The 26,498-nt window shown below is 44.9% G+C and overlaps 1 protein-coding gene across 3 annotated transcripts; it reads right to left on the minus strand.

Moving 5' to 3' along the window:
* Positions 1 to 41: 41 nt before the first annotated feature.
* Positions 42 to 24,617, minus strand: LOC101922139 (ATP-binding cassette sub-family A member 10-like). 3 transcript variants are annotated; one of them, XM_005237514.4, is made up of 39 exons: positions 23,883 to 24,611; positions 21,599 to 21,708; positions 21,008 to 21,218; positions 20,412 to 20,570; positions 20,062 to 20,162; positions 18,975 to 19,201; positions 18,516 to 18,654; positions 17,960 to 18,145; positions 16,778 to 16,925; positions 16,100 to 16,271; positions 15,436 to 15,494; positions 14,909 to 15,019; positions 14,641 to 14,816; positions 14,134 to 14,253; positions 13,563 to 13,701; positions 13,331 to 13,421; positions 12,907 to 13,046; positions 12,178 to 12,297; positions 11,824 to 12,013; positions 10,931 to 11,097; positions 10,081 to 10,208; positions 9,578 to 9,715; positions 8,933 to 9,046; positions 8,473 to 8,640; positions 8,013 to 8,123; positions 7,250 to 7,378; positions 6,357 to 6,425; positions 5,813 to 5,904; positions 5,259 to 5,379; positions 4,790 to 4,907; positions 4,230 to 4,321; positions 3,681 to 3,859; positions 3,011 to 3,086; positions 2,637 to 2,731; positions 2,066 to 2,185; positions 1,710 to 1,850; positions 1,358 to 1,437; positions 1,221 to 1,276; positions 42 to 628 (listed from the first exon to the last, which is right to left on the minus strand). In XM_005237514.4, the coding sequence occupies exons 2-39, from the start codon at positions 21,698 to 21,700 to the stop codon at positions 530 to 532; spliced, it is 4,884 nt and encodes a 1,627-aa protein (XP_005237571.3). In that variant the 5' UTR covers positions 21,701 to 21,708; positions 23,883 to 24,611; the 3' UTR covers positions 42 to 529. The 3 variants fall into 3 exon arrangements, with proteins under 3 accessions (XP_005237571.3, XP_027642688.2, XP_027642689.2); XM_027786887.2 differs by lacking the exons at positions 21,008 to 21,218; positions 21,599 to 21,708; positions 23,883 to 24,611 and having other exon boundaries at positions 19,298 to 20,162; positions 20,412 to 20,460; XM_027786888.2 differs by lacking the exons at positions 42 to 628; positions 1,221 to 1,276; positions 1,358 to 1,437; ... (2 more) ...; positions 2,637 to 2,731; positions 3,011 to 3,086 and having other exon boundaries at positions 3,807 to 3,943; positions 23,883 to 24,617.
* Positions 24,618 to 26,498: the final 1,881 nt, after the last annotated feature.

The raw sequence follows: 26,498 nt of genomic DNA on the forward strand, positions 1-26,498 counted from the left end.
CCTGATGGTCCACAGCAGTGATGACATATGAGGGAGTAACGGTGGTTTCTATAGTGACATTTATTGGAAGGCTATAAAAATAGAGTGCAAATTTCAATAGGATGTTATTAAACACATAATAGGGAAATAGTCCCATACATTGGTGGGAGAGGGGCCCAGAAGGTTGGCAGCGTGTCCAGATTCCCTGATGCACCCAGATCCCCCGAGCAAAGCCTCAGTCCCCAGAGACGGGGCATGACCCTTCTTTCTGCAAATCTTTCTGTCCCCACGCTTGACAAGAGCTCTCACCAGGGCAGGCACTACTTCATCAACCAGACACTGGAAAGGCAGCCTGGGGTAGGGCTCAGCGAGACACCAGCAGAGTCCAGGTGAAACGTCTTCTGCATCAGAGAGGAGCCCTCAGCTGATGCTTGCTGGAAAGGCAGTCTGTTCCTTCTCTTTGTGGTATGCTGATAACGGTAGTAAATATGTGCAGTATCACATCAGTTGGGTTAATACTGAGTAATGTGTACATGAACATCTTAGACCTTTAACAGTCCTCCTGCTGAAGTTGTTTCCATTCAAAAGTTCCATCCAAAGTCAGATCAAAATTATCCTTTTCCTGCTCTCGGGAGAGTTCCAAGAACACCTGAAATGGGCAAGATAACACTGATTATTCCTCTGACTTTCAGTAGAAACGGCGATGCTCCTTTGCAGGAGGTACAGCTCCCCAACCCCTATGAGAGTTGTGTGTAGCAGCTTTGTGTGGGGAGCACATACACAGCAGCTCAGACCTGCAGTGCTCTCTGATATAAGATGCTGAGAGGCACTGGCTGCCCGTAGGTGTATGCATAGAGTAGGCTTCACCCACCAATGGACTGACATAAACATTCCTCATCTTTGCCACCAGCCTTGTACAAGCAGCAATAACCTGCAGCTTCAGGAACAAACAGAAGCTGGGCGTGGGTATCCACCGAGGGCACCCACCCCCTGGATGTGTGGTGTGCCTGGCCCCAGTGAGTGGAGTCAGGTAGCAACACTTTGCCTAGACTTGTTCCCACCATGCTAAATCCCAGCTGTGAAAAGAGCCAAACCATTTTTCACCACTTTCCCAGTAAAAGACCCATTGCCCACCACCCCCACACAGTGGAGCAGCCTTCTGCTCCTGCACCAGCCTGGATCTCACTATGGCTTTTGTTCCTGCACACGCCTTTAGCATGTCTAGCCTCGAAACCACCTGCCTGAGCCAGAGTATTCAAAGAGAAGCTGTACTCCTCGAGGTTGCGGTTTCGTTTGGCTGTGGAGAAATGGAAGGAGAGTCAAAAATTAGCAGTCTGTGTTCCACCTTTTCAAAAAGTCATCTTCTTTTGGCCTTTACCTTCCTCTAGTTTGCAGAAAGACTGCGACAGGGGCAGTGCATCTTCCATTGGGACCTTGTAGACTAGCAAAGAGGGAAACCTTGAAGAAAAAGAAGAAAAGGGATTCTTTCTCTGTATCGAGGTTCTGGGATTAAAACTTTCTGTCACGCCATGAGATGGATGTATGGATATTTTGCTGCAGGGATCACAACAGGGTTGGATGTGGTGACATTACCAAATCAGATCCCCATACAGGGACTCTGAGCTCTTCATCCCTCTCCAACTGAGATCCCGTTTCTGCTGACCACACTGGGCACATTTTAGGGATGAGGTAGTGTTGAAAACACCGTTCATCCCATATTTTGTACTTACTGCTCCTGACGAGCTGCACTTGGAAAAATCCTCAAAATCTCAGCATGGAGAAGATCAGTGTGCTCTGGATCCTTGACCTTAATTTCCAGCAGATAGCCTTTGCCAAACTTGTTCTTCAGGTACTGAATGGAGCCAATGCACCTGCAGGGAAGGGAGGAAAAATGAGAGTTGTCAGTGTGAAACCATGGGTGCCCCACCATTTGCTCCTTCCCGAATTGTACAGCCGGTGAAATCGCAAGGAGCACTTCATAACACCCATGGCGATGGGCTCAGGTAGGTGAGGCAGGGGGAGAAGCCCCTGTCCCTGCATGGACCCTTTCCTGGCTCCGCCGCGTGCCGGCCGTGCTGCTGCCCACCGTAGCTGCCCAGACACCATGATGGCCACGCGGTCACACACTGCCTCCGCCTCCTCCATGTAGTGCGTCGTCAGGATGGCTCCCGACTCCTTGGTTTTCAGGGCAGCACGAATCGTTTTCCTTGAGGACAAGGTGGGAGAAGAAAAAGTTAACACTCCCTAGGAATATCAGGCTCTTATACTTTTGTCTTTCCAAATGCTTTTCCCATAAAACAAGTGTAAAAGCTTTACATACAGCAATTTTAGACTGATGTGCACATGGTAATACTTGGAAATAATGAAAAAAAAATATTTTTGACTTAGGTGCCTCTGTGACTTCTTCCAAATCCCATATATGACTGTCCCCGAGTTTGGAACAAGGACGAAGGTAAAATGTTTCTTTCTTTCCCCTTGCTCCTGCTTTAGCTATAGAGAACCAAGAAAATGGAGTTTCCAATAAAACCACTGGCATGTGATGAGCAGCGCCAGCTAACTGCAGATAGGGTAAAACACTTTACCAAACCTTAGGCATCTCCTCTTGTCTTCCAACCCCTTTACCACCGTGGTGGCAGAGTGCCTGAGGTCCTACTCACCAAACACAGCGCTGCCCACTGGGGTCTGTGCCAGTTGATGGCTCATCCAGGAGCAGGACCATGGGGTTGCCCAGCATGCACATGGCGAAGCACAGCTATAACAGGAAAAGGGGCTTGTGCCAGGGACTGCAAAAGGTTTGACCCTCTGTCTACAAAGAGCTGCAGACAGCATCACTTCATTTATGGGAATCGAGGTTCTGATTCCTAGGAAACGTGGTTTTGGGAAAGGCTGATTTCCATCACCCCACCGTGGGAGCCAACATGATGCTCTCCTGGGTAGCTCAGAGCACAGGTAGGTCCCTCTGCTCACGGAGGGTTTTTTTGATTTGTGCTGTCAGCATTGCAGTTCTCATTATAGCTAAAACAAAACACACCTTTCTGGTTATCCCAGCAGATAATTTTCTGGCTTTCTTTTTTAAATAGTCTTGAAGCTGCAGAGCATTCACTATTCTGCGGGGAAAAGGAATAAGCAAAAAAGGAATACTTTTCTTAATCCAAAGCAATACTTTTACCACGGATTCCCAAAACGATAAGAAAAAGGAACTTTCTTCCCCTTGCTCTTGGCTCCTGCTTGCTTTCTTTAAACATTTACTGTGTTATTAAAATCTAAGTGAATATTTGAAGCAAAGTGTACTGAATAAGCCACAAGCTCTTTTCTAAACCCATCATTACTGTCAACAGCATTATAAATCCATTCCACCTTGCCAGTGTCAGCTGAGTAGGCAGTGCTTAAGCACCCTTTCTTGTAGTGCCAAACTATAACACCAGAGATTTCAGAAATGCTTCCTAAAGATAACATACTTAAAAGGACATTAGTGGTAAATTTATCCCCACTAAATGCACTTAGGCAAATTGGAGATTTTCTTAACCCACTCTCTTAATCACGGCATTTAGCACAAAATCACTTTTGCAGCTCCATTTCCTGAGTTTTTTCCAAGGTTGGCTGTGATTCACAGTGAATTTTGACTTTCTGGTCCCCTCCCCATGCCCTAGGACTAGGGAATAAACCACTGACCAACCCCTGGAAGCACCCTCCATCCGTACCGGTTGACAGCAGCAGCCATCTCCTCCTTGCACACCCCTTTCACGGCTGCATAGACCTTCAGGTGTTCGTGCACGGTGAGGTCTGGCCAGAGCGGGTCCTCCTGCGGGCAGTACCCCAGGAAGGCGGGCGCGTGGTCCTGGGGGTGGGGGTCTGCTCCATCTCCCCTCTTCATCAGCACCTGCGCAACCAGGCTGGTCGGTTTGCTCTCATAGAGCCTTGCCAAGATACAAGGGTCTGGTGCAGAGGAAGATCGCGGGCTTCACTGGGATTTAGATGGGGAAACCCAAAGAGCAGGGGAATGATTGTGCAACCCTCATTGACATGTTTTCTAAATATAAACACGGCCAAATAGGGTAGGTGCACCTGCTTGTCCAAGTTAGAAGTAGGTCACAATATTTTTAATAATGCATTACTTAATAGCACAATGAATTCAGTTAGAATCTTGATCACTAATAATGCCTTGAAAAAATATATAGCTTAGCCTAGGTGCAAGGTTTGCACTTGCACTTTTATCACGGATCTATCTCTTTCCTCCAGATGCCTCCTACCTGTCCAGCTGTCGGTGTCGTTTCTCCAGCAATCATTTTGATAGCTGTGCTTTTACCAGCTCCGTTGGGCCCCAGAAGTCCTAATACTTCTCCTGGAATCAATACATATAATTTCTTATTTGACTCTCCATTTGACAAATACATCAGGCACAGTCCCACAAAAGAAAAAAAAAAAAGTAAAAGAGCTTGCTAATATCAAAGATCATGTAAAAGTAAAGAATACAAATATATGCTCTGGGAGCCTGTAATGTTATAACTCTGAGCGATGCTGCAAGTCTGAGGATTGCTCCCAGGTCTCTCAGGAGCCACTGCTGAAGTGGCTCTTGGAGAGAGGGGGCTGTGTTATTTTAGATAATGGAGAGTCAATGATAACTAATAGGATGCATCCACATCATGTCATTCGTTAACACATCAGCCACAGATGGAACATGCCTTAACCACAGAGCAAATAGGTTTGACCTTTATGTCATTGCTTAGCTAACCGAGAATCTGCAGAGAATTAACTCTCTGGGTGTGATCAGGGCTCCAAAAAGGTCTAGGAGAACAGTTCCAGTTCTCACCTTTTTTAACACAGAAGGAAACATTTTTGGTGGCCATTTTCTTCTTCTTCTTAAAAACTGAACCAGCTTGCTTTATTTTATATTCCTTGCACAGATTGCTGACAATAATGACTGATTTCTAAAAGCAAGGAGGAAGAAGAAAGATTAATCTATTATACCAGATAGCATTAATATTTCAGTAATATTTTTCCATTAAAAAAGGTAGAAAACCTTCTAAAGATCTTTGAATTTGTTTTATAGTTCACTGAGAATATGAGGTGCAACAGGGCACTTTATTGTCCACATTCCTCTTAACAGCTTGCTTCTCCATCCGGATGGGACCCACACTGCACGTTTGGGAGCCTGGTTTTCCCAGTGAGAATAACAAAGCCAGAGCACGGACCTGCACTTACTGATACCTGGTGGTTTGTTTTTCACCAGTGGGCTTCTTACTGGTATAAAATAAACCAAGGACAACGCTTAGCCATACCCCCTCCTGGCCTGGAGCCGCTATGGCATCTCTCACTGCTGCTCTTTCAGCTTTAACATCTTCGTCTTCCTCTTCGAGCTCCTCAGGGTGCTGGTGGCTGCTTGCTCTCCTTGGGGAGATTCTACAAACCCAGGAGATTCACCTCAGCATTTTGTTCTTTACCCTTGTTTCTTCACCAATGCATTTTGGATAGACCTAGAGGGAATGTCCCTCTGGTTCAATGTTTCTTGTGTTTTTGGTTTTTTTTTTAATTTATTATTATTTATTTAATATTTATAACCTTTCTGTTATACAAAGAATAAAGCTGGTACACCTACACAGCACAGGCAGCACTGTGGGGAGGTACTAACAAGACTGAGTGATGTTTTACATGAGCATAACACTGTAGTATTTAAGTGCCTATTTCAGTTATGAAAAGTGACCAGTATTAAAAAAAATATTGAAAAATAGGGACACAAAGGCAACGAAAGCTGATCAAAATGTTGTCTTCAAGGAAAAGCAATGTGGTAGGATTTTACCTCCCACGCCCGTGGTGCATGCATGTTGATACAAACCTAAATATTGGGTCCTTTCTCAGAACTGCTCCTCCGTATTTTATCTCCAAATATCGAAGAAGAAAAATGAAACCGACGGAATGGATATAAGGCTGAAAAAAAAAGGTTGTCACATTAAACAGCCTTGCCTTCCATCCTCCTATGGCTGAAACCGAGAAGGTGGTGACAGTGTTATAAAATATGTGGGGGGAAAACATAATATGCAAAAATAAATTCCATGAACATCTAAACTGAGGGTAATCCTGAGGATCTTGAACTCTGGTATCACTTACCAATACTGCAGAAAATACCCATGGTGGAAGAAAAACACAATTCACAAAGTAATGGGGCAGCATTAAGTGATCTGGGCTTATTCCATTTTCCCTTCCCCATTTCAAAGGGGTGAGGTTATTTTCGCACAGGAAGGTGATCTGCCATCCAGACCCACCGAGATCCTCCTTCTGCATGAAATGAGCTCAGGGTTCTTGCCTGCTTCTTTGTAACTGAGGATGGGGTTTAGAAGACACACATTCCTAAACAAAAATAATCTTAAATGTTTTCTTACTGCGAAGACAGCTATTAGTACATCATGCTGTTGAGTCACACCAAACATGTCAGCATCTTCTATAAAGATCTATAAGAATAAATAAATAAATAAATAAAAACAACACAATGAAGACCTGTAATTCTTCAGTATAGTGCTGGCTAATTTTGGAAGCAAACAACATATAATTTGAAAATGTACAAAACCTTCTGATTGACCCAAAATATTCACCAGACAGATGAACAAATACAGATGTTTACTTGGGCATCCCAGTCCTATACCAGATGACAAGCATGGCACTCAGTTCATGCATCTCCTTCTAGGGGTAATGGCCCGGCACAGGAAAACACCTGGATCCCTCTCCTTTGGTGTTCCAGTGGAGAAGAGATGGAGGTGAGTGGGACAGGATAGAGGAGGAGTCTCTTCTACTTCAGCTTCATTCCCAAGTCATTTACGGCTCATGAACGGTGTTGCACATAGCTGGAGGGTTTTGTTAAATTCTTAGCTGGTTTTCCATGACCACCCTCAGTTGACATGGGGTAAATCACCTTGTGAGTGTTCTTAGTTCTCACACGGTTTCCATGCAAAGTCAGATGCGTAACTTCAAGTTTTCTCTTATGACTGTTCAAGCCAAATTGCTCAACTTTGCATGGAAACAGTGTTATCCGTAATCTACAGATGCAGCTCAGCTGCGCAAGAAGTAGCCCCTAGCCATAATGAACAGCTGGAAAAACTAGATGTGATCTGAAATGGTCACCTAACAATGCACTCCGGCCATTTGGAAAATCCTACCCATTAGAGGAAACTAATGAGCCTTCCCAGAACGCAGCATAACGTTACCATGACTGTGCTCACGAGGACACAGAGTTGTGTTTTGCGCTGCGTGCCTCTCCTTGCCCAGTGCCACCACTTACCTGATGGCGGCTGATAATTACAGCCATCAGTGGGTATATGGGAATCAGGAGAGACATAACGTAGAGGGAGACTTGAGGATCAATTGAGAAATCCATGACTCTGCTGATGATGTAAGAAACAAAACATACCTAGAAATAAAACAAGAGGATAACTTAGCTGATGGGAAGCGTTGCACTCCTCACTGGTCTTAAAAATTGTGTGGGTCTACCTTTTCAATTCCCTGTTGAATTTCTAAAAATGGACAAAAAATACAAAGACGAGAAACAACGAGGGTTCAGGAGGTCCTCATCCACCTCTGCCTGAGGTCGTTTGGGTCAGCTGGGGAAACTTCTTCCCAGACACAGGGATGCTTCAGCAGAAGAGCAAAGCACAGGATCCTGTCCTGTTCTTTCCCATCCTGGCTCATGCCAAACAACTCATCTTCTTCCAGGTCAGGCTTGGGCTATCTGCATCTAACCTGATGGCTCATGTCTCAGCACCTTACCTCTTGGATGTGAGGTGCCAAACAGAGCAATAAATAACTTTTTTTGCCTCCATTCCTGCCCCAGCTCAGGGTAGATCCAAGCATTTCCCTGTGCCACAGCAGGATTGTGGGAACAGAACATGATGACATGAATTTAATATAGACTTGACTGCTATAGAACACATGCCCGTATTTATGTTCTGCGTCTATAGTTGGGTGTTTGGACCTCTTGTTCATCCTTAAGATCGCAAAATACATTTCTGTAAGCCCTACAGCACATCACCCAGCCACATGCTTACCACTACGAGGATAAAAGACCAAAAATCACAGTTCCATCCGTTGCGAAAGACGAAGGAGATCACATAGATGAAGAGAATGATAGAAATTCCATAGCCAAAAGTAGTCACGATCTACAGGAAAAACAAGGCTTTCACTGGAGAAAATGGAGTGATGTAAACAACCAGAAACCTATATATCTATGAACGCAGTTCAGTTTAAATAATCATACGTTAAGGTCAAGGCATTCAGAAATTGCCACAATTTTACTGCAAAATTAAGGCAAGATTTATTGCCTTTTATTTCCATCTGAGAACACACAAATGATAGGAGGTGAAACAAGGAGAAGGTCAGGAAGCCTCTGGGACCCAGGGGTGTGCCAGCACCGTCTGCACCCACGGTGTCTCAGCTACCCTTACACATGCTCAAAATATTACCCCAGTCCCTCCCTATTGAACCAGCAACCACCAGAATGGGGTGTACCAGCAAGAAGAGGTTGTCGATGCTCCCGGAAACGTTGCTCATTGCGAACTGAAGCCCAAACATCGAGAAGAGAAGGAACCAGCACAGTGGGATGTCTACCAGTGCCTGGCCGCACCAGTATGCCGAGGGAAAGAGCCCTGAGATCCGCAGCTGGGCGCGAGCTCCCACCTGGGAAGGCACGATGCAAAGGACAGTTTATTGTCGGTGTCTGGCTGGCCAACAGCACCCGTGGGAATGGCTCCAGGAAATAAAAAGCTAACAAAAAGCTGTTATCATTGTGATACCAGGGTAAAATTCAACCTCTTTTTGTCTTTTAGCATTTTGTGATGGCTGCAAAGCTGCACATGGCAATACAGAGGAAAACACCTCAAGCTGCCCATCATATTCAAACTTCCTTTGTGGCAATGCAGTTGTAACCCCTTCTGCCCACCCCACATCTGCTCCATTCCAAGGAATTTACCTTGTAATCCTGCATGTAGCCCATTGCAAGGTGAGGAGGAAAACCAGGGAATAACAACAGCATATAAACAAGGTAAAAAGAAATAAAATAATCCCAGAACTGTGAATCACCTATCTGGAAACAGAAGAAGAAAGCATTTATAGGAAACGTTCACAGTGTAATGGCTAGATGCAACAATTCCTCTTACTGCATTTCTCATGAAGTACAGGGCAGTATGAAGACAAAGTGGGATTGGAAACCAAATATTGGCAGGAGGAAAGTTTTCCCCAAACCACAGCCCTGCAAAATGCCTGCCACTGGTGAGGAGATATGGGTGGTGCAGGTCCCACTCCTCCATCCAGACTTGTGGTGAGCTCTCTTCTGTGAACTGATGTGCCGCAGCTTGAATAACATGACGTAGAGAATAAGGAACATCCTGAAGAAACCCGCCCAGCTACCCTTTCCATGCAGCAGCCCTCAAGACCCACAAGGGAAAAATTAGCTTGTTTTCCTGAAGTCAAACGTGATGGTTCCAGAGCTACCACCGAGGGAGATGGGTTTGCAGATACAGACAGCCCCACACAGCTTCCCATTAAAATCTGAGACCTTAAGCAGATTTCAGAACTATTTTCTGACACCTTCTGGCTGCCAGGCTCTGACACTTACAGAGAAAAATGGATGACTCCAGATCCGAATGTGCGCGGTGGAATTGAGGGCTCTCAGCAGAGCGTTGCTGATGATGTTCACAAGCACTGGGAAGCAGTTGACGGCCTCCATGTGGCATAACACGGTAAACCTGTAGCTCTTCAAAGAGCAAGAAAACAAGATGAAAATGCTTGGGTTTTCTCATCTGCAGGGCAGCTGTAGAAAAGGAGCATACCAGGAGAATCCAAGCCTGGAATAATTTTGTTTATGCCTTGTTTGCTAAAAGAACAAATTATGAGGTATTGGAAGTCTGTATAGCTGTGCTACAAAAATGTAAAGTTTGATGTGGAGGATGAGGGAGATAAGGTCTCCTCTAGCATTTACTTTACTATTTAAAACACTTTCAAATCGTGGTAACTGTGGACTTTATGCAACAGGACCGTCCCACAGGTAGAGCTGATGGAGGCACCTTGCTTAATTATTCAATGGTTGGGAAGAAATAGGAAGAGAACAAAAGTCCTCACCTGACCTTTGCGAGCCACTTTAATAGCCCCATTGTGTTTTAGCTCCTCAGTGATATTTTCCTCGTTTGTTATTTCCACTGTGAGATCTTGGCTCTCGAGCACGCGGATGAAGTCTTCAATGTCTGTGCCTGGTGTGAAAGCCAAAAGCAGAGGAATCATAACACTGAACAAGAGAGTCTTTGATGGTTTGCTTTTTAAAAAAAATCCATGACCACCAAACAAAAACAGACAAAGTCTAATAACCGTGGACATCAGAGAGCACATATGTGGCAGATCATTGCACATTAATTTTTGTGAAGTTAATGGATTTCAGTCGCACTGACTGAATTTTTGCATTGTCATTTTTTTCTGCCTTTGCTGAGTTTCTGCAAAATATATTCTCCTTTGTGATGGTCTGATGAAGCCAACAGTATCATACTCTGGCCAAATAACATAAAATAGCATGCACTCATAGGAATGTTGAAGGTATAACTCTGGGAGCAGACCATTAATTTGACTCAGCATTAGTGAGCCCTCACTGGTGTATGGTGCCTGGCTTGAGAATCCCACACTATGAAAATGCAGAAATTGTTCGGACAGAGGTCTGGATTTGGGGCAGGGAAAGAACTGTGTCCCTTCTAATCTCATCTGCTGTGACATCCCTTTTCACATCACTGTGTCAGGATCTCACCAGCTGCTGAAGCCAAAGTGGGCTTCATTCACAACCCTTTAAAAATGATGCCTATGCTTGAAACCATCACCCCTTAGATCCCCCATGGTCCTACAACCATCTGCTCTTTCACTTATTTTCCTTTGCAACAGCAAGAAGCCCCAGAATAGGAAAGGATGAGGGAAGGTTCATTGCCCTCACCTGTGTTGTTTTGGACCAGGAGGCTGGTCATCTCCGAGCAAGCCCTCTTCCCTCGGGGCAAGAAGTACCGCGCAGATGAGAGCTCCCAGACATTCACACTCTGCCAGACAGCAACCAGGGCCAGTTGCAAAACCAGGGGAAGTAGAAAAACCACATAGAGCAGCAAACTACATTAAGAAAGAGATGGATAAACACTCTGAAAACAGATATTCAGCAGAATGCATTTGCATGTTAGGAAAGGTTTACTATATTCAAGTTGCCTGACTCTCTGTTAAAAATTTTTGGCAATTTCAGAAGTCTCAAACCTTGCTCATTCACAAAAGCCCTCAAAATTTAGCAGGGAGAAGACCTCAGATCTGGAGCACTCAACTTTTTAGGGCCATTAAATGCCTTTCAAACTTCCTTAAGATATCAGTTTTTCATAAATCGGCATCTCCCTTGTGTTTCTTGTGCCCCGCCAGGAAATGCCAGCTTAAGAACAGCGGGGCCAAGTGAATTCAGACAGTGGTAACAAGGGAGAAGCTTAAAAAACATTAAAGAAGTCTGAAAGTAGTATTTTTCCCTCTTTTCTCTGTACACACTAGTTCATTTTAGAACTTCTTCCTGCATCTGAAATAAAAGTGTTTATAAATGATTCTTCAGAAAGAAAATGGTTTTCCCTTGCATAAACCACTCACTATAGAAATGAAAAAGCACAAAAGGGGGATTTTGTATTGCTGGCACTGCAAAGGAAGAAGCTTTCTTCTCCTCTGACAGCAGGTTACCAAGACCATTCCTAGCCCAGACCTCATATTAATTAATCCAAATGCTTATCAAAACAGGGAAAACTGTTCCCCACTGCTGCAACTGTGGCCAGTTCCAGATCTGCAAAAGCGAATCATTTTGGTACTTACATTGACCGCAGGTTTTTCACCGAACTCTTCAGCTTTAAGAAGTGCACCCATGCCATGGCAGAGACTTGCTGCCTCCAGAGCGCTGAGCCGCTGACTGCTGCCTTCCTGGTGTCCGAGAGCAGCAGGGAGCCCAGCTCTGTCTCATCAGGGCATCGCTGTCCTGCCTCTGCCCACTCCTCCCCGTGCTCATCTGCAGAGAGTTTTGCATGTTTATGTCTAAGATCAGCTTCTGAGTCGAAATGTGTGAAAAATTAAAAGCCACCCAGTAATCAACTGTTGGAGGCATGCCCAGGGTTATTGCAAAGCAGCCGTTCTCCCTGGCTGTGCACTGTATAGCTGCAGCCACGATGGTACCTTCTTGATCTGCTGTGTTTCCCTCCTCCAGCCTCAGGAAGACATCCTCCAGGGTTGTCATGCTAACTCCGTAATTGACAATTCCCTGGTCAGAGCAGCTGTCGAGGCCGCTGAACAGATCTGCAATACAAGTGCATTCGAGGTTTCAAACATGAGCATATATCTCCAGACCAGACTTTGGCTCAGCTGAGTCAACCTGACTGGAGCATCTCCAGTGAGACAGGGAAAACGATAAAGCAGCTAGCTGCCAGGATACAAAGGGTCTGGAGGAACCCAAGGCTGCCAGATCTATAGCTGATTGAAGATGATTTTCTGCTTAGCACCCGCATTTCAGACTATGCATCCGCGGGACCGTCAGACTGAACGTGATGGACATGGTGAGTGAGGGTCTGCCTGGTGCCGCTGTAGGTACGGAGCGGTACCAGTTGTACGGAGTTTTCTCTTGTCACTATCTTCTCGTTTAACAAAAAGAAAAATAATCTCTCAGTAACACAGGTAGCCCAGTTTAGCCTGCCAGGTTTTTCATTAGAAACAGTAGAAAAGCATTTGTTGCATGTTTTCATCTTAAACATATGGATGCTAGAATTGTGGGGGGGAGACCAAAATGCAACAGTTCTAAAGCCTTTATGTGATTCCTCTAGAAAACCTCCCTCTTTATTTCTCTTCTCCCCTCCCCACGTGATTATTTTTTCCTTATGGACAATTCTCAAGTATTTTAATATACATCACCTGGGAATTTATTCACGTTTTCTAATGGCAGTTTGTATCTCAGCTCGTATTGACTGTGTCCTGAGAATATGACGTTGGGGATGTACCGTTTAACCAGAGATGTCACGCTTTCTAAGTCACAAGACTCGCTGACATGGATCCTGTTCAGTTGAAGAAAACCAGATGCTTAGTTTTGAAAAAATACCCCACCCAAACAAACAACACCCACCACTATTTGCTAGGGTGCATAAAAAGACAGCTCCAGCGTGCTTCATTTATTCCTGACTCTGCAGTAAAGTGCTGCTTCCATTAATTTAACTGAACATTAATTCAGTTAGTTTTATTGTTTTGACATCTGGTCTACAGTTTCCCCCTTACAGTCACCCTGGTGGCTCCTTGTACATGCATGTGCCCAGAGAGCAGCTGCTGGAGCTGAAGTAGATACCTTAAATGATAGCAAATCCCCCATTTTCTCTTCAAGAACAGAGAAGAACCAACACACTTCAGCCTCCCATGCGAGATAAAAGCCTTGCGGTCTAAAGAAAGAAAAAGCGAAGGGAATTTATACTGTAGAGCAGTGGTTCAAAACTTTTTTTTGCAACTGAACCTCATGTGAGCTTTGGCTTTGTGCTCCAGGGTGATTCTGCAGAGATGCTCTAGGCTGAGCCTGCGCTTACCTGCCAGGATATCGGCCTCGTCCATGAACTGGGTACTGAACAGGATCACCCGACCAGCTCTGTACTCCCTGAGGAGGCTCCACACCTGGTGCCTGGAAAGGGGATCCAGCCCAGCCGTTGGCTCATCCAGGAACAAAACCTGCAGAAAGGGTGCAAGCAGGAATTCCTCACTGCCGGAGCAAAAGCACATCTTTTGGGTTTGGGTTCTCCTGGGAGCCTCAGCTCCTGAAGGCAAGAGACCCAGGCCACCTTTTGTGCAAGGGCAGCTATTGTGGGAGCTGTGCAAGAGGTCAGGGAATCACAGACTCATAGAATCATTTAGGTTGGAAAAGACCTTTAAGATCATCAAGTCCAACTGTGGAACTACTTATCTGCTTTAAAACTAGGTTAGCAAAATGGGTTTTGAATTTAACAAAGTTAAATTATTAAATTTATTTATTTCATGAGTGCTTTAAAGAGGTCTGAAACCATGCACGAACCTCTAGCCAAGTTTTACGTAGCCAAGCATAACGTTTTAGTTGTGTTGGACCTTACCCTTTCCTATGTTACAGAGCTGTGCCTGCTGCTTTACCTGGGGGTTTCCAAGCATGGCTATTCCAATGGATAACTTTCGTTTTTGCCCACCACTCAGTTTCTCAGCTTGAGTATCTTGAATGTTACTGATATCCAGCAGTTCCAAAATGTTTTGCACCTAGAACAGCACAAGGATGTCCCTTCTCAGCACCAGTTGTCCTTCCATCCTTTATCAGCCATGAAGGACATCTGGCTGGGACTGCAAGCACAGTTTCTAAGAGCATGTACCGAGGTCTATGACCACCAGCAGAAGCAGCCACTACAGGGGCTGCAGCATCCCCTCATCTCCTTGGGTTGAGTAGAGGAATCACTGTGGTTGCATCAGGACCACAAACTTGCCTACTAACCTGGTCAAAGCTTGACACCAGCTTTGATTTTCAGAAGACACAGCCAGGTGGACCCTTTGAGCTTCCCAGCCGCAAAAGGAGCTTTTACAGCAACGTGGGGTTTGCCTACAGCCTGACGTTGCTGCACGGTGATGCGTTCCAGGGGAACACACACTTACCTCTTGATCTACCTCCTTGGACTTGATGCCCTTGATTTCTGCAAAAGTTTTCAAGTTTTCTTTCACTGTTAAGACTTCAAACTGTATGTCGGATTGTGGGCAGATGCCGATCATCTCTCTAATCGCTTCCCTATCTCCTATTTCAGAGAGTCTGTAGTCATATATGGTTGCAGAGCCTGTTTACAGGAATAAATGTGGCGGGGTGGGATGAACTGGTCTTCACAGCTTTTGCATCAAGCCCAACCCATCCCACCCTTTGCCATCCTACCTTCAGAAGGCAAAGTGAGTCCACTGAGCACATTTAACAGTGTTGTCTTTCCAGCCCCACTGTGGCCGAGTAAAGCGGTGATCTGACCCTCATAAACATTTAAAGACAAACCTTCAATGAAAACAACATCACGTTTGGGAAGAAATGAGGCTTGACTCACCTTCAACTCATTGTTGAAGGCAAGACAAGTCAAGAAGTGTAAGAACTAAGTAGCAATAATTAGCCAAAAGTGCATTAAGCAATGTAGGGCAAAGTTCTGCAAACCTTTAAATACAGTGTAAGAAGCTGCTTTGTGTTTAACAGGAAAAACAGAAACACAACAGAAAAAATCCCACCCTTTCTACTCCTTAATCATATTAAAAATAGAATATCAGTAAAAATGGAACAAAGTAGTAATCAGTTGCATCAATTAATATCTTAGATAGCTTGAAAAGTTATGCAGGTGTGGTTTTATTTCTTTGACAGACTGAAATGTTTGCACTGTTTTTCCTCATCTTTAACAGCAATCAGTATCACAGATTTCATACCTCTTAAAGCATCTATCTTCTTGTCCTTCTTTTTATATGCTTTTTTGATATTGTTGAGCCTAAAAGGAAGGTAAGAATAATATTATTTCAGGATTCCTGTAAATACATTTCCCTGGTGCCCTTTTTCACTCTTATGGCCCTTAATTTAAAATGACAGAAGTGACATGAAAAGCAAGACTCAGAAGCAGGCCTGAGGTTCAGCAGGGTTCAGCATGCTCTGTGCACGGGCGTGAGCATCACCAGGCAGTGACCATCGCTGGTGACCAGCATGAGGCACACAGCACCGGAGCACCAAGCCTTGCAAAGACAAGGCGAAGCCCATGGTAACAGGTGGCTGGTTTACAACAGGCTGCCCTCCACATTCTCCTTGGGGTCCCTAACGGACATTTAACAAAGTCCACAGCAAAAAAAACCCTGTTAGTTTTTAATCTGAATTTTTCTAGTTTTCACCAGTAGTGACCAGCCTGAATTATCTGTTTATCTCATCTACGTTTTATCTCTACTTTTTCTTTGTGAAATAAAGTGTTTTGCAAGAGCCTCATGAACATGAAAACAGCTTGGGTAAGTCAAAACAAAGCTGATGGCAGAAGCGGTGGTCCGTGGGAGCATGACACCCAAGCCACCCAACTCAAAAAGCATGAATGGCAATTTCCTCTCTCTTAACCTGATGGCTTCCTTCCCCATGAATTCGGGGGGCATCGGCTCTATGTCATCACCGAGGAGCTCCTCAGGGCTCGCTGCAGTTCTGGGCATCTCCCTGGTGGAGCCTTTCCTGCTCCGCACCCAGTACGAGGGCTTCAGGCAGAAAAAAGGAGGATCTGGGATGCCGTATTTGCCTGACAGGAAAGCAAAGAAGATGACCTGTCATTAACCGAAGCCACAGCAAAGACACCATCCTAGACTAACCATTTAGGAGGTTCTAATAAGTACTTGGTTGCCTCAAAATTGGTACTTTATCCAGTTGTAAAAAGAGGTTTGGAGCTAGCATAGAGGAGACAAGAAGGTTGGCTTCAGGGCTGTATCTAATGAATTCAGTATTTTACTTAATTCATTAAAATAACTCCCCCCACACACACTCTTGTACTATTTTCTCATAAACAGTTCAACAGCAGTATAATTAGAAAGAGTAAACACTAAATACTTTGTGATCTTTGATTTGGGTATTACCAGTGTGTGCCATAGGCAGAAAAGTCACTCAAGTAATATAATACATTTCTTTTCGACCAAAACCTATTTTGGTTAATTCAGAGGATGGAGCAGCCCATGATTTCTTGGAGAAGATACCACATGCAATCCATATAAATCAAAAATATAGAAGAAGAAAGTGTGATCATAAGCGTACCTGGAAGAACTTTGTCGAAATACATAGCCAACAGCATGTACAAGACTGAGTCAAAGACCAGCATAATGTAAGTTGAAAATAAAAAGTATGATTCCTCCATAAGGTTAGAGAAAGAGAAACCCATTCCATATTTTTCTAAATGGAAAATCTGAAATAAAAGGACAAAGAAGAATAATTTTCGGTCTGGAAAATTATGTACATGGCATCAATCCATGGACACAATTGACTTTGTTAATCCAGAATTTTCTGACTGATTTTTCTACCTTTCTTTCTAGTGAGGAAAGGAAATAAATTTACTCCATGCAGAGATGTTATGTTTTCACACATACAGAAGCAAAAGAAATTATTAGAGTTCTATAGAAAATCATTCAAGAAACATAATATTGGCACCCTTGACGTAACAGTCACAACAAGGACAGAATAATTTTACATAGTGATTGATTTAACCATATGGTAAATTAATAGTAAACGCTGTTTCTTTTCTGCTGCTGCAGAAATTTCCTCTCCCAGGCAGATTTTTATATGTCAGGAAATCAGATATTAAAAAACTGGAGCTAGAAAGTATCGCTCAGAGCTATGGAGATAGGACTGAAGGAAAACTGGGAAACTCCACAGAATTATCACAAGCAGGGATGGAGGAAGGATGGCTGCAGCAGGAGTCTTGAATTGGGTTTGTGCAATCTCTGTTGCCAGGAAGAGCTGCCGCAGCGAGAGGGGAATGAGCGGGCAGCGACGAGCTGATGTCCCCAAGTCAACTCCTGTGTGCCTGGGGTCCAGCCCTGGAGGATAATGGTGCTGTTGTGTGTGGCGATGGGCTTGCTGGAGCTTCCTCGGGTTCCAGTGGATGCTACAGAAGTGCACAATGGCAGATTATTTGTGATGAGGGCTGTGGTTTTCTTTGCATTCATTGGCTTTTTAGATGAATGGGGGCATTGGAGCCCACTTTTCTGCCCAACAGCAACTAGGCTGGCATGGAGGTTTCACAACGGGAAGCTGATATGAGCAAGAAGTACCTGAGGATTTTACAGATGTAGGAAAGCTGGTCTTCTAAAATGAAGACTGTGACTTCCTATGCCTTTATCAGCAAAGCACAGCACTGTCTGTGACAAAACGTACTCCATCCCCACCGAACGCACCCAGGACAGAAGCTACGGGTTCAGCTGCAGAGATGGCACCCCATACCTTTGCAATGCCAGCATTAAATGCAAAAGGACAGAAGAGACTGAGAAACCACTTCAGTGGTTCTGGAATATTCTCTATCAGCACTGCGAGGCTCAGGCATCCGAAGAGAAAGGTGGTGAGGAACCCAAAGGAACTGGCAAGTTTGGAGGTCCTTAAGAGGGAGCAGAGCATGAAAACCAGGTGGATCTGTAAGAACAGAAGTTTCCTTCAATCACTGAAAAAAATAAATAGCTTTAAGAGTAGCACTTCCATTTGCCAGGCAAACAGAGCTCTGGTGAGCTGAGTCCATGTAATAAAATACACTAAAGTCCTCCTTGGTGGGCTGATCTGAGTTTCAAGCTGGATCTTTTACAGCCAGCCTACTGCCTGTCAGACCTCCAGGCTGCAATTCAGATCACCACTGCTGCCTCAGAGAGTCCACTCAGCTATTAATATTAATATGACCATGCAAAGGGTACAGTCCTGCGCACTGTGCAAAAGGCTCTGGAGTAATGTTTAGGCTCAACATAGTAAGAAGTCACATGGCGGGAAAATTTGGCTTTAAAACCTGACTTACACATGCTAGGCCATACAGGAAAAACAGCAGTAAGACCGCAGGGAAGCTGCTGAGGTAGAAAGCATCCTGCACCACGACAGCTGTAAGCAGGCAGGAGAGGACCATCACGTAAAGAGCATACAGCAGACTCCAGGAGAGCCTGAGGATGGAAAAGTGGCATCACACTTTCGTTTAATGAAGAACTGTTGTTACAACTTCATCTGCATGTCAGAACTGCTTTAAAATTAAAATACTAATTATTTCCCAGGGTCAACTCATTCACATCCTAGGCAGAGCAGATAGCGTGATCCACCTTAGGAGGAAATACCCAAGGAAGAAGAATACACCACTGACATGTTCAGCCCTCCTGGTTTGTCCTTAGAGTACCTTATGAACTCATTTAACTTATTAGCGGACTATGCAAGTGCCTAGGGGTATACTGATTTTTGGCAAATTTTCTTTAGTTAAAAAAGGACTCACCAAAATGCAATATCCTGCAGCCCCATCGTTTTCATCAATACTTTGAGCTTCTTCTTTTCTCTTACAACATTCATTGATAAGAAATACATGAATGGAGAGAAACACATCACGATAGTAATCATGAAATAACTGTATTCTAGCGTAATCAAGGAGATGACGCCCCGGGACTTCATACGGACACCAGCAATTGATTTCATTTCTTCCCAAACAGAATGATTTGCCACCATCTAAAGGAATTCAAGGTCAACATCTCAGTATTTTGATTTTCTGCAGCGATATGTACTTATATAAGGAACCTTCTGATTCAACACCCCTGGATTTACTTTTTAATGCAGCTTTATAGAAGACACCGACCAGTAATGCAATAAAGCCCTGTGGGAAGGGCTCATCTGACGCGGTTGTGTGTCTGCACCTCAGCAAAACTCCATCCCTTGTCTATGGAGAGAGATAAATCCTTCAGCTTGTCCAGAGGTAAGGATCCAGAGACTCAAATCACTCGTGCTCATAGGGTCCTGTTTCTCTCCCCATGAAAGCCGCCTGGAGAGCTGGAGGTGCACAGCCAGGTGGAATGGCCCCTGCCCTGGTATACTTTTGGGGAATAATTTGGAAAGGAAGGGTGAGAAATGACAGATGTCCCTACTTTGAAATCGAGTCGTCCAGCAGATACACATACCACCCAGTCTCCTGCAAGGATTGCCTTTTCTTTGGAATCTGAGAAATTTTCTAAATCAAATAGTGGTATCATGCCCGGTTCCTAGCCTTTAAGAGAAATCATCATTTTGAAAAGAAACAAAAGTTAGTACAAATCTTAAAAATTAAATCAAAACGTGTTATTTCCTTCATGAACTGCTGATTGCATTCAGGTTCCTGCCTGAATGTTTTCATTCATTGCTTGAATTTCATTCATTTAACAATTCATTCAATTGTTGCTGCCAATAATATTCAGGTAGCCAAGATTTTTAAAATATTTGGCTTTCTGCAAAATTTTCTGACAAGCCCATCCCTTACTACTGCCACGGAACAACTTGTCTTTCCTGTACCAAGTTTAAAATAAAAGGACACTTACATACACATAAATTCAATTTACCTCGATGATAGCAGCATCGATGCTGGACTGCAGGGAGAGGAAGCCTTTGTACCAGTACCTGGGGCTGTAACAGTGCCGCAAAGAGAAGTTGTAACAGTTATCTGCAAGGATGAAAGGTGAAGGGCATCACAGGTAAGAGCACCGAAATGTAATTAGTTTTCCATACAAAAGTGGTTGATAAGCATGCATATGCACTATGGGGAACTCTTCAAATGGACAGCAGCCCACTGACAAAACAAAAGACAACCTAACAATTTATTAAATCACTTGATATATATGGATTATGCCAACAAAGTGATGCCTATCCATGTCAGGCAACCACCCGCCCGTAAATTCTCATTTTGTGTTACCTATGTATCCAAAGTTGTCATTTGGGATAGCTACGTTGCCAATAGGAAATCTGAGGTGATAGGAGAAGTTGTTCTTAAATACAACTCCTATTAACTCATTATTTGAAATCCAGGCTTCTTCCAGGGCTCTCTCGTTTTCCAGTGCCTCTAGTTTTATACCTGTAGCGTGTAAGAAAAATATTGCGATGAGCTTCCGTAGGTCTGGAAATGTGTGCACAGGCATTGGGTGTATATTCTACTTTTTTAGCATGGCAATTCCTCCTTTCCAGTTCTCCTTACTGGACAGGCTGGCACCTCAAAATCCTTTATACTACACCAGCTGTGAAGAAGCATACCTCAAAAGAATGAGCCAAGGTGTTGTAATAGTATTAGTCTACATAGGAATATCAGGTAAGGCAGAGCTTTACAGCTCAAGCACACACTGGCCTCACTAGTAATTTAAATACTAGAGAATAAATATTTGTGAGAATGGAGGATTCAGTATGAATTTTCTCTACTGACCAAAGATACTGGAGAACGACTAAAACACATTTAATACATTGAACATGGGTTAAAAATAAAATGGCAAAGCAAAATACTTCAAAAGCAAAACATACCCATCATTACAGAGTTCAAGGCGACTTTATTCATGATCTGCCTTGTGGTGACAGTGATGGGAGTAAAAGCGATGGTGACCCCAGCGGAGTCATAGGCAGGGTCATCTAGCTGCCCGAGGTGGCTGTAAGGCACTTCGGGGTAGCGGATGTTCACAATGAACACGCTCATGATGAACATCAGTGGCAGGAAGAGCAGAGACAGCATCCACTCCTAGGCAAGGGGGAGAGCGGGGAGGAGAATTTGATAATGTAACAGTAGAAGAGCATATTCTCTGCGGGACTGAAATATAAACAAGAGGCACTCACAGTCACACTGGTTTTTTAGACATCGACTAACTAACACAGTCTTTGCATTGCACCCATCACCTCAGTAAATTACTCTGCTCAAAGAGCCCATCTGCACTCTCATGTCACATAAAAGACAGAAATATTACCAGCTAAAAAAGTGTCAAAGTGTTCATTACCAGGCAAGCATTTCAAAAGTACTTCAACTTCTAATTAAAAAAAAAAAAATAATTGGCATTTAGGGGCAGGCAGCGATTGGCTGCTCTCAATGGTTAGCTACTCACTTTTTTTTTTTTTTTAGCTTACCTCAAAGCTCTGCATCTTCATCCTCCGCTTGACAATTAGATTCTTCCACAAGAGAATTTTAATTTGCTGAAATACACTCATCTTTCTCTGAAGTGTCTGCATCTTTGAACCTACAAACATTTTTTTAAAAAAATTACTTTTAAATACAACAAAAGCTAGAGCAGCAGTGGCTGCTTTTATTTGCACAGTCCTTGCACACGTGAACAATGATTTTTTTCCCCCCTTTTTTACTGCAAGAGAGCAAGCTAAGCAACTGAGACCTCGTGTGCTGAGCACAAGCCCAGCTTTGAGCAGTGAGGGACCAAGAGACATCATCATCCTCAACGCAGCCCCAGGCTTTGCAGCTAAGCAGTAAGATGCTGAGGATAACCAGGATTCCACGCTTCTGTGCACAGTATGGTAAGGCTGGGAGGAGTTATATATGAAATAAATAAGGGAAGATGATACTAGATGGCCTAATTGACTTGGGTGGCCTTAATATCCAAGAAACAACAATAATGTGGTCAATTAAAATCACTAAAATCTTTCTGAATGTAATTTTAACGTGCTGTAGGCTTCACACCAAGAAGTGTTGAGCAACTCCTGGCTGTGGCGTGAGCTGAGCTCATACGGAAAGCAGTGTCAACTGAAGGCAAGTGGGAGCTACGGGAGAACAAATTCTTGGAAGTGTGTTGGGAGAGCTGTTGTTGTCGGGGATATTAATGGAAAATGAGTGAGAAACAGATAGCCACGAGCATGTGTTGGTGTGGTACTCCAAAAGACGTGTCAGTGTCCTTAAAAAGACATGGTCAAAGCAAACCAAGGATTTGTTGCCTGGGTTAGTGCTGGTGGTGGAAACGTCAAGAAACAGGCATAAAGGTGGCTGTCAGAGTAAATTTTGCAGATCAGCTATGTCCATATTAACCATCAGTAAAATAATCATGAGTGCCTTTAATGAGCAAAAGGACTAAGTACGTACATGCAAAGGAGCTACACTCACATAGCCAGCCTGCTCTGCTGTCATACAAGTAGCTAAAATATGCTTTCAAACAGGATCTTGTTCCCCTATAAGTGAAATCTCAGGTAGAAATATCAGAGCATTTGTAGACCTAATCCCTTCAAACCTCCCCATCGTATTGAAGGAAGATTTATGTTGCCCTGTTCCCTTTGGGGGATGATGCCTCGCAGTGCTGACAGTCAAGACAGAGTTTATCTTCTTCCAAATATTGATATTCAGCCTGCAGGAGAGGCACATGTCTGCTGTAACACTGCAGCAGGCACCAAAATGCTGGAAAAGCAGCTGCAACAAATGGCCTTCCCCAGGTACACACTGCAAACACACACACTGGCACGGCACGGCACGAGGATGGTGCAGGGACCTTGGCTCAGGGGCAGGAACCTGCCGTTTTGCTGCCGCTTTCTGAATAGATTTTTCTCTTACAGATGATCTCATTAAATCCAGGCACATAAAAATTTGAATTTAGCCCACACTAATGATCTCCAAACTTCCTTGAGGAAACTGTGAAGTTAAACTTGCAATTGCTTGGTCGCTTTTTCACCTAACAAAAGCAAGGTCTAAGACAGTACATATCACCCGTATGCATTCCCACAACCGAAACGGGAATTGCGTCACGGCTAAAGCAGGTTTCCAGTTTCTCCTTCGTTTTAATAGTCACATAGAGTAACCCCCGACAAGCTGACACAGCGAGGTCCTGGGTGGGATGGAGAGCCGGTGCCCCAGGTATCCATCACAGCTGTCGCACGTGCCCCCCTCCCCCGTCGCCCCTCAGTGCTGCCAGACCCCCCGCTGCGCGGCTGCAGAGTTTGGACAGCTGGGGGAAATGAGCCAGAACTCATTTCATTGCTCCTTCAGTATTTCCAGGGTAATTTTTAAGAGCCTAAAATGAACAGAAGAGTTTTTTTTAATTCAATCTTCAGCTTACACTGCATGTAGGGAAAGAAATCTGCTCCTTGTATGTGATGGATTACTTAAAATACTGAGCTGTGGTGAACCTACCACATCTTCTGAGCACTAAGACGCACTGGAAATGCATCTCTGCCATAAACTGAGCTGCATTTGAGTGTTATTTCATATCAAAGTAAGGTTAAAGAGACACTATTGCCTTTAAATAGTCACTAAGCTTAATCACAGGCTTAACTCAGCCTGTTAGAATGATGCCCAATGTCCTGCCTACGCATTCATTATCTCACCCAGTATTATTAATGGTGTAACTAATCAGTGGATGTTTGCATACCTTTTAAATAACAACTTTTATTTGCTTTAAGAAGAACATTTAAGCCTTACCTTAATGGGAAGGTTTGAAAGGAATCCAGAGCTTGTCCTTTGCAGTGTGCCTGTAAAAGTGGAGATGCCCAGCCTCCCTGGGATGGACTTGCCGGTTGTCCCAGTGGCTCTCAGTGCTCCTTTGTCCACGCACTCATTTTTTCACTCAGGCACTTCTGCCAAAAGGCATTCCTCACACCATCATTTGGCTTTTCCCTGACTTCTTCCCCCCTTCCTCCTTGGCAGAGCTTCAGATTTATTTATGTTATAAAAAGCAAACAGAGCATATTGCTATTGAGTTGCTGGAGCGGATTCTCTGAAAAGTTACTCAGAAAATTCTTGAGTCTTGGCCAAGAGAAGAAAAATGAGCCCAACAACAAACCACACAAAAATCCTTTCTCTGGCAAACTCTGTTATGTTTCTCAGTGCAGTGAGAGAGGCTGAAGTCAACTGCAGCATCACGGCACGATTCTGCAGGCGGGGGAACAAACGGTGGCTCTCGCTTATCTCCAAAAGGCAAAGGTTGTGTTTGCAAATGGTGTCAGTGCCACCAGCCCCGGTGCAGGAAGAGCAATGAAGTGCCGTCTCCTGGATAGCAACAGCTCTTCTGATTAAAAAACTTATTGTAAATGTTAAAAGAAATTTCTCTTGATTAGCTCTGTGCTACTAAAGGGAAGGGGGTTGATTGCATCCCCCGGCGGAGAGCACGGCTGAAGGAGCGCGCCTGTCCCTGGGTCACCCACCGCAGCACGGCCGAGGGACAGGCGGTGGGAGGGAGCAGCCACCATCTGGGACAGAGGCTGGGCTTGCAAATGCCGAGGAGCTGGATCTGCTTCCCTTTGCTCTGCCTAGCGGGAAAAAAAACACTCCTAAGGTTTAAATAACATTCAGATGTTTCGGAGCTAGGCAGGCTCCAGAGGCGTAGTAAGTCAGGATACAGAATGAAGTTAAGACCTGTTCCCAGTACATCTCCTAGGTGTACAGACCTCCTCCTCCCTTTTCAGACCCTCCTTGCAAAGGGAGAAAATACCCAAACCCACCTAAAGTAGAAAAATAGATATGCCAGGTCCCAGTCAGTGAAGCTCAAGGAAAGACCTCCCTGCCCCACCTCCTTGACAGTGCACAAATGCTTGGAGACCCATATGGAAAGCAGTTCCCTGGGTCTGTAGGGTGGCTTCCTTGGGGGCTTTTCCTGGCAGGAGCAGCCCATTACCGAGTCACGGCAGCCACCTGCTTGCCTGCATCCCTGCCTGCATTGCCTAGCCACTCATCTGCGCCTGCGTCAGCCACCTGCGTCCTCCCTCCCTGCATAACCCATACCTGATTCACCAGCATCATCCACATGAACCCAGGGGACTCACAGCGTGGGTGAGGTCTTGCTGCTGTGGCTGTCCCATGGGGTGGCACTGTCCATCCTCCAGTGGGTGCCCAGCCCGGCCTTTCCTGGGTGCTTGGGGACAGGACACCAGGGTAAATGCCTGACTGCCTGAATGTAGGGAGCTTCTATTTTATTTATTGTTTAAAGCTAACTCTGGTGGGCAGATGTCTAAGAAGGGACACTGATCTGCTCAGAAAGGGTCAGCGTGGGTGTTGGTGAGGAGCCCACCCTGCCCTCCTAACCATGAAAGCAAGTCAAGCACACCCGTGTGGCCAGAAGACCTGTTCGGCCTGCTGTCCTGCTCCAGCATTACTCTGGGTTAAAGCACGTCTTATTTTAACTCCAGATTTATATTTTTTAAAGATGCTGATCTAGGAGCTGCCAGTTTTCATTACACTTTTCCAGGTACTGCAGAGTCCTTTCCTGTCTCTGTGTCCCCAGCAGTGGGGACCAGAGATGGGCCAAGGTGGCCTGAGCTGGAACACACAACAGCAGCAGTTTTTGGGTCAAGACACAGCCCCACGCCTCTCCACCAGAAAACACCACCTTTGCTGTTCACATGACACCTGCCAGGGCTGCTTCCCAAAACTGAGCAAGCCAAAGCCCTGGTGTCCTCCTGGCACGGATGAGTTTCCCCTGAGCCAGCAGAACCTGTGTGGGCAAGAAGGCCAGTGGGAGCCCAGGGTGCATTAGGAGGAACGTGGCCATCTCCTCTACTGCTCTACTCCTCTACTACTCCTACTACAATCCTCCCCCCTCTACTCTGCCATGGTGAGGCCACTTCTGGAGTGTCCAGTTCTGGGCTCCCCAGTTCAAGAGAGACAGGGAACTGCTGGAGAGGGTCCAGCAGAGGCTGCAAAGCTGCTGAGGGGAAAGGAGCATCTCCTTTAGGAGGAAAGGCTGGGAGAGCTGGGCCTGCGTAGCCTGGAGAAGACCGAGGGGATCTTACCCATGCACACAAATACCTTAGGGGCACGTGCCAAGAGGACGGGGCCAGGCTCTTTTCAGTGGTGCCCAGCGACAGGACAAGGGGCAACGGGCACAAACTGCAACCCAAGAAGTTCCTTCTGGATATGGGGAAGAACTTCCTTACCTTGAGGGTGACAGAGCACTGGAACAGGCTGCCCAGAGAGGCTGCGGAGCCTCCTTCTCTGGAGACGTTCAAAACCCACCTGGATGTGATCCTGAGCAACCTGCTGTAGATGAACCTGGGGCTAGATGATCTCCAGAAGTCCCTTCCAGCCCTGACCATGCTGTGA

This window comes from Falco peregrinus, chromosome 2 (assembly GCF_023634155.1).
Source record: "Falco peregrinus isolate bFalPer1 chromosome 2, bFalPer1.pri, whole genome shotgun sequence".
Classification (NCBI taxonomy): domain Eukaryota; kingdom Metazoa; phylum Chordata; class Aves; order Falconiformes; family Falconidae; genus Falco; species Falco peregrinus.